The sequence below is a fragment of the Pimephales promelas genome, chromosome 6 (assembly GCF_988280905.1).
Source record: "Pimephales promelas chromosome 6, fPimPro1.hap1.1, whole genome shotgun sequence".
Lineage (NCBI taxonomy): Eukaryota > Metazoa > Chordata > Actinopteri > Cypriniformes > Leuciscidae > Pimephales > Pimephales promelas.
The window spans coordinates 38,177,064-38,185,358 of NC_142774.1; the positions used below are offsets into that span (position 1 = coordinate 38,177,064).

Below are 8,295 nucleotides of genomic sequence, written 5' to 3' on the forward strand. Positions count from 1 at the left end.
GTCGAACAGTCAACAGCGCTCTCCTCCTCGGACGTGGGGAGTTTGGTAGAATAGATCGCTCACAATGGATCCGCCTTCGCATCCGTGGAGTGCGAGCTCTCTCACATTGATTTCTTTGCTTTTAGACACAGCAGCCTCCGACTGGGACATTTTTGGAACAAAGCAACGCTGATCCATAAAGCCATTTGAAAGTTATGGGCCTTTTATTGCACCGCAAAGCTTACTGAGGTGGTGGTGGTGATGCTTCTGATACAGACTATGAATTTAATCATAATGAGGATGATGATGATAATGCACTTTGCTTTACGAAAGTACCTTCTAACTGTGGTCAGCCTATACCTCAACTTTGAAATTAGTAAATTGTTTAAAAATGCGAATGTGAACAAAATATTTTTGCTTGATGGATTTGTGTCTTGAAAACCTGCTTTTAAAATGTGACAATAAAATCTTATTTTTCTAATCGTCACTTCTTGTTATGTCCATTTATATAGACGTTGGCCTATTTTTGCTGCTATATTTGTGTGTGCCCTTAATGTGTAAATGCTGGTGGTGTGCTTCAATTAGTAATTATGTAGGTCACATGATGTTTTTTTTTCTGTACTCTGTAATTATGTTTCAAATCTTTCATACCTTTAATAATGTTTTGCTTTGCCTCAAGTCTCAAAATATACTTATTTAAATCTCTGTCAATTCAAGACTCACGACTCTAGTACGCAAGTATGTGAAAGCGAACTTGTAAATTAGTACGTAAATTAGCAAGTCAGTTACTGTAAATCTGAATTCTGAATGATCAAATGATGTTATTATTATGTCTGGTACTGATATTTAAAGAACGTACACCAAGTATGTAGTACACAAACGTGCATGAGTTGTGCAATGAGTTAGCGTCTGCATACTTGCATACACTAAAAAAATGCTGGGTTGTTTTAACCCAATTTTGGGTCAAATATGGACAAACCCAAATGTTGGATTAAAAAAGCAATTTATAAATTTAACCCAACAGCTTTGTCCATATTTTACCCAAAATTGGGTTAAAACAACCCAGCATTTTTTAGAGTGTAGAGTATGTTTCTGGCCCAACATTTAAAGCTAGTTTGCTAATTAATGAGAACAAAACACATAATATAATTTTGTATAATTCAATATGGTGTCTTCGCTTCTATCCACAGTTAAAAAGCCAACAGTTGGAAATGGGCGTCTCTTCAACGGGAAGGACCACATAAATGCAGGTTAGTTCCCACCATACATACATTACAATATAGGCTATATATTTTAAACAAGTTTCAAAGAGCAGGAACCAGAAGTGATGAGAATCAATTGGGAGGGTTTTTTTCCTCAAGGTTTTAAAGGGATACTCCACTTTTTTTTGGAAATAGGCTCATTTTACCACTCCCCCAGAATTAAACAGATGGGTTTTACCGTTTTCAGATGTACTGTTTTCAGACGATTTTTTGATATTTCGAAGAATATCAGTTACCAGACAGTTTCTGGTCTCATTTACTTATAGTTTGAAAAAAATATACTATGGAAGTCAATGAGACCAGAACCTGTCTGGTTACTGATATTCTTCTAAATGAGTGGTCAAATGAGCCTATTTCCAAAAAAAGTGGAGTATCCCTTTAAGATTATAAAGCCAAAACAAATAATACAGATGGTTAGGACACATTTAAAGTGAACATGAAATCAACCCTACCAATCCACCCTAATTACTTCAATAATGCATGTTTTTGTGGTCTTATTGTGAATGATCTGTCAGTATGTATTATTTTGAATATTTGTATCAATTCTCAATATTTTTTTTTTTTGCTCTTCGAAATCCTTTTTTAATACAAAATCACATTATGTAGTTAATTGGGTTTTTAAAGCCGCTTCCCATTCCGTAATTTTCCGGCACACACTGTAGAACTCCACAGCGATTCTGTGCATATGTTTGTATGGGTAAAGATGACATGTTTGTGTGGGTATGTACTGTACGTGTTTGTTCACACTCATATCACCCTCACCCCGCATTTCTGCACAATAACAAAAAAAAACGTCTCCGGTTATCAGACTTTCCGCCCTCCTCCTTCCTGCTATCGCACAGTTGGAATCCATCTAACTCATAAAGATGTCTTTGTTTTGGCTCTTAAATAAATAAATAAAAAGACAAGGATGAGTTAATTACCCAACCGAAATCTGTTCATCCTTACAGAGCGTCAACCCCCTCCGTCTGTCTTTCTTTCACTCTCCCTGACTTCCTTTATCTATCTTTTCAATCTTTTTCTCATTTTCCCTTCTACTCTAATACGACGTAATGAAGTCTGTGTTTAGCTTACGCTCTACACAAGCTGTCAGTCACCTCGGTACACATTTGTTGGAACTAAAAGGGCAAAGGGAAATTTGCTTTAACAAAATGCAACAGATATCATTCAATGTGAAAAAGCGGCTCAGCTGGTGTGAGTTTTGGCATCGGCTCGCTGTCAAAATCGGCCTAATTAAGCCGAATGCAACCGCTAGCAAGCGCAGGGTGCCACAAAAGAGTTTACGGCTTAGTTTTGTCAGCTGAAAACACAGCCATGCCAACACTGTTCACCCTCAGACCAGACCATTAGTTTGTTATACTGTATAAGTCATCCTCCATATGATGATATGCAGGAAAACAAACAAAAACTTCTGTTTAGCCTTCAAAGGCTGCAATGTTGAGTATAGATGTAATACCACTGATTTCTAGATTCATTTATCATGTAATACCATAGTATGCTTTGGAGTACTTTAGAGTACCATGGTATTTACTCAAATAGTTCAAAGAATACTGTAGTACTTCAATGAAAGCATGGTAATTTTAATTTTTTCACTTACAAAAATGTTTTTTTTTTTGACATGGCACTACTGTGGTATTTTAAACATATGCCATGCTAGTTCTGTGGTATACTTGACAGTATCATGTTTTGCAACAAAAAAAAATCACCATATATAAATTAGAGTTTCTCGGTTTTACGATCTTATGCCATTTCTTTACCATGGTACTATGACAGTGTACAATCTAACACCATCACTATATTTTTAGGGGGAGATGAAACTCCTTCAAAGGGAGTTTAAATCGTTCTAAGATTTGTTTTCATGATAATCGAATGTAAAGAGTTTTATCTCTAAAAACTGTTTAGCATATGATGCTAGTACTGCTCCTGTCTGTATACTATACACAAAGTAGTGAACTGTCTTTATAAAGTATCTTCTTATTAAACGGTCTGTACACTTACAAAGTTCTCAATGCTTCGTTTCGCATGTATGGACCCTCATTATGTTATTGTGTTAGTGTGGGTCTATTTTGAGCCTTGTTAATGGTATAAACTAGCGATTTTTACTTTTTACTTAGTAAATGCCCCAATTACTAATATTATACGTTAAACAGTTTTCAGAGATAAAACTCTTTACATTTGATTATCATGAAAACAAATCTCAGAGAACGGTTGACTACAGTAGGTACCAATGTTTAATTAGACCAAAGGTTCATTTTTCTCCTTTTAAGAACATGGTAATGCCATGGTACTTTTTACTTACAAAATTGGGTATCGGACATGGTACTACTGTGATATTTTGGACATGTGCTATAGTACCGTGGTATTCATGAAAATACCATGGTTTCCCATATAAAACCATGGTACATGAATTTGTCTCCTTTTTTGTAAGGGTACCAACTGATATCATCACTTTTTTTAAAGGGATACTCCACCTTTTTTTTTTTTTTGGAAATAGTCTCATTTTACCACTCTCCCAGAGTTAAACAGTTGAGTTTTACCATTTTCGAATGTATTCAGCCGATTTTCTGATATTTAGAAGAATGTCAGTAACCAGACAGTTTCTGGTCCCATTGACTTCCATAGTATATTTTTTTCCAACTATGGAAGTCAATGGGACCAGAAACTGTCTGGTTACTGACATTCTTCTAAATATCAGAAAATTGGCTGAATGGATTAAAAAAACGGTAAAACTCAACTGTTTAACTCTGAGGGAGTTGTAAAATGAGCCTATTTCCAAAAAAAAAAAAAGTGGAGTATCCCTTTAAGGGGGAGATGGCACTCCTACAATATAACCATGGTATCATGTTCAGAAACAAAAGTTTATGTGCATGATTTTGTTATAAACATCCTCTCAATGTGTTCTCCCTTCCTCGTGTTGTTGTAGGTTTCCAGTTTCCAGAGTGGAGCACAGCCGAAACGCCATCAGAGCCTCCCGTGACCCATGTGGTCGATAAAGACAACGCATGGCTGTACTCCCTGGACCCCATTCTCCTGACCATCATCGTCATGAGCTCTCTGGGTGTTCTCTTAGGTGCCGTGTGCGCCGGTCTCCTCCTTTACTGCACCTGCTCGTATGGCGGCTTGACGTCACGCTCGTCCACCACCTTGGAGAACTACAACTTTGAGCTGTACGACGGGATTAAGCACAAAGTGAAGCTCAACCAACAGCGTTGCTGCTCTGAGGCTTGAGGAGAACAGATGGGGAGATATCAAGTATCCTAAAATGACCTCAAAGTAACCCGATTTGACTCTTTGAAGAGACGAGCCTCATCTCTTAGTATTCCTGGAATGCATCTCCATCTCAGCTGGAGAGCTCCTAGACTGAACTTCTCCTGGAGCTTATTTTCCAAGCAGTCATGCTTACTCAGCTCTAGCTCCGCTGCCAAGGACGCCCTCCTCGTCTTTCACTGGATTACATCAAAAATAGAGCATTTGGTGCCACAAGAGTGTTACCCTTTCCATGGCTCAGCCTCAACCTAAATGTTGATACATATCAATGTTCTGCTATTCCAAAAAGATGAGAGTATATCAGCTTAGATTTCGAAGAGGTCTAGTTTTTAAAATGGGAGACCCGAGGCTGGACTTTCAAGCCACAAACGTCTTGTCCCCCATCATTCCCAAGAGTTTTGTCGCCTAGGATGTGGTGCATTGTTTTTAAAGGCTTTGATGGATTGGTTTAATGTTGCTTTATTGTTTTTTCGAGAAGTTCAGTAGCCCAGGGTGATTATACGTCATCATTATTGTGTGTTTACAACCCATTGCTTTCAGCCCACCATTTTGTTTCTCTTGTCAATCTGACAGTTTGGAAATGGAAAAGTAAGACAGATTAAGGAGCAAATGGTTCGTAGATTTAGTTTTAGGCACTGTGTGTTTGGTGAATTGTGTTCTGGAATAAAAGTCACCACACTTGTTTGAAACGACTAGGGATTTTGTCAGTGCAACCTATGGATTGCTGTATCTGGGAAACAAAGATTGCCAAGCTAATGTGTGAGCTTTGAGCTAGCAAACAGGCATTAAATAATGTGAAACAAATGTTGAAAGGTGGATACTTAAGTGATGGGTCTGAATTTTTAATAATCTGGGCCTTTAAGAATGCTACAGTTATTGGCTCAGAGATGTTCAGGTCCACTGTTTGTATTTTGTAAACGAAAAGTTCATTTTCAAAAATAGACTGAAATCTACACTGGTTTGCTGTGCCAGCCATGTACAGTATAACTTGGCTCTTGGGTCAAAGAGATATTTTTTACACTTCAAAATGTTAAATAGAGTTAAAGTAGTTTAGATTTGGGTCAATTTGAAGCAACAAAAAAGTGTATAAATATTTAATATATTTTTTTCTAATCCTTTTTGAGTGGCCAAGATGAGTCTTACAAAGCCTGTCAGTGGTGAAAAACACAAATTGAGCTAAAATTAAATTGTATTCTTTTAGTTTGTTCTCAAACCAATTAGGACCCAACACAGAGCCTTGAGGAACACCAATACTTTCAAATGTACATCATACAGCACTTTCCTTTGTTTCATTCTCAATTGAATTGTATCCCTCTTTTATTCTGTTTTATGTTTCCATGCTAAGGCTTTATGTTAACAGGAGGCAGGTTTGGTTGTAAATCTGCTCCCCTGTGGTTTTCAAAGACTGGGAAAAGGTGGAACACAGATGCCGTAAATCTTTACCTACTTGCTCAGATGGGATTCCTCACCCTCTAAAACTAATTGTTGGAGTTGGTGAAAGTAAATGCACCCAAAGCACACTACACCTCTGCAGAATAAGACACGTCATGAGAGTCTGGGATCTTCGATATGGAGTTTTGAGACACTGATGTTTCTACTGAACCCTGCTTGATCGATGTACTGTACTCCTTATCTTCTTGAAGACTCTTGCTACTGGACCCCTGGACTTTGCAAGTGCCTTGGAGCTAGTCTGTTCCAGCCTCGGCTCTGGACCTGAAAAAGTCTGTCTTAAACACTCGAAATACTTGAGAATCACAGCGCTGGGTATAATTCCAGTCTCTCTTTGGACACTTTGTACAGAAATTGTGCTTTTTATGATGATGATTATTGTTATTATGATTATTTAATAAAGGATGGTTAACATAGTGGTGTTTGAATACTCCAAAGTGGATCCTAGAGGGACTTTCCAAAGGTGAGTTTGATGTTTTACAGTGCGTCTTGATTTTCCAGGTTACAAGAGCTGGGATTGTTAAATGACGCACTCACACACATGCAGTTGATGTTACAAATACCAGACCAGCTCATAACGTAACCTCACTGACAACAAAATAAGGTCACCAATAGAGCCGTTGACTCCAATAAACATCATCAACAAATTAAATCCCAAATACACACAAACTCCCTCACTCATTCTCTCTTTCCAGCTATGTCTGCCACAGTTTCTCTCATCTCCCCATGGGCTCCCATTAGCACGGACCTTCAGTCGCCTTCATTTAGGGGCTCACAACATCAAAGCTTTGAAGTGCCTTACTGTTCCACCCCCTAAAGTTCCCTTCATCCCTCCACCTCATCCAACCACCCAGTTGCATCCATTTAACTATTTCTCAGCTTCCTTTCTGCTCCATAGTGTGCCTGTCTTTGCCTTTACCACTGTGGCTGTTTTACTGACTAATGATGTGCGCAGTGCGATCGACAGTAGTAAGGTCAACCGAGATCCCAAGAAAATCAAAGACGTTATTATGGCGGACAAATAAAATATTGAATAGGTCTTAAAAAATCATCATCAAATATAAACCTATAACTGCCCTACAGTCCACGGCCATCCATTTTGCAATCAATTTTTTTTCTTCAGTGTCATAAGAACCATGTCAAAACAACATGTAAAGTTAAAAAAACAAACAATTACACTAAAATAATGTTTAATTCACAATTGCAGTAGAAATGTAGGACATAGAAACTAAGAAAAAAGGGGTCGCCATTATGAACATATGGACATCATCAGATTGCACAATTCAAATAGTGTACAGTCAAGCTTTGACCATGATGTAGATCTAGAGAAAAATCATTTACCCTTCTCACGCTTCTTACTGTACTTGATATCAGAATAGCACATCATTTCACGCACAGAATCTAAAAGGCATTTTAAAGAAATAAATCAACGTTTTTCTTGACTGGAATAGTAATTTCCAAACATTTCAAAATGTTCTATTGGCTGATTCTTGATTAATGAAGTTCGGTCTTGATGTGTGGCTTTGATCGGCAGGCTAGACTGAGCGATGGAGAACCAGGAAATTGCTCTGAGGAGCCCGGCCGTCGGGCTCTGCTTTTCCACCCAAATTATTCTAAACTTTTGTTTCGTAAATGTTGTTTTCCCTCCCTGTCAGATTGAAATCTAATTCTCCACTGGGGCCTTGCTGGCGAAGATCAGAGAGCTTTCCCTCTTGCTCAGTAAGCCGGACTTTCCATCAAAGCTCAGCCTTGCGCGCTTGAAGCTTATAGGTGATCAGCTTTTGAAGGGGCCGCACTAAGAAATACAAAGAGCGCGGGGCTAATTCATCTCTAGAGAGAAGAACCTGACAAATGATGGAGAACTAGAGGCATGCAACTGTACTCCTCCATTCCCAGATGCTTTTTGAATCTAATGTCAGTTCTGATGTAAAGGGTCTGAACGTCTCTGTTGAGGAAGAGCAACAGATTCTTTTCATGTTAGATTCTTCCTTTACTTTAACTATTTAAACAGATGCTGTTTATTAGCTAGGTCACTTACAAGATCTCCTCAGCTCGGGTAAAACTGGTTTTGCGCATCAGAACAGATACAGAACATTTTAAGATCAATAGTTCATGGTTTCTATCTTTTAAAAACGGCATATTGTGCCATTGATAGTCAATAACAACACAACATGCTCTACTGGTACTTTTCACACCAACACGTATTTCTCCGAGCTGTCCTTCTTCTCCTCTCACTGCAACAGCTTGATATGATTTTGTGGTTAATGGTTACACTCTAAACAATGCTGAGTTGTTTTAACCCAACTTTGGGTCAAATATGGACAAACCCAAATGTTGG

The 8,295-nt window shown here is 38.2% G+C and overlaps 1 protein-coding gene across 1 annotated transcript in view; it reads left to right on the forward strand.

Annotated features, from left to right (window-relative positions):
- The window catches only part of nrp2a (neuropilin 2a), an 87,550-nt gene extending 81,177 nt beyond the window's left edge, over nucleotides 1-6,373 (forward strand). The window contains exons 16-17 of the mRNA XM_039648321.2: nucleotides 1,170-1,229; nucleotides 4,165-6,373. Of these exons, the coding sequence (XP_039504255.2) occupies nucleotides 1,170-1,229; nucleotides 4,165-4,469 (365 nt within the window). The 3' untranslated portion in view covers nucleotides 4,470-6,373. The remainder of the gene's footprint in view (nucleotides 1-1,169; nucleotides 1,230-4,164) is intronic.
- Nucleotides 6,374-8,295: the final 1,922 nt, after the last annotated feature.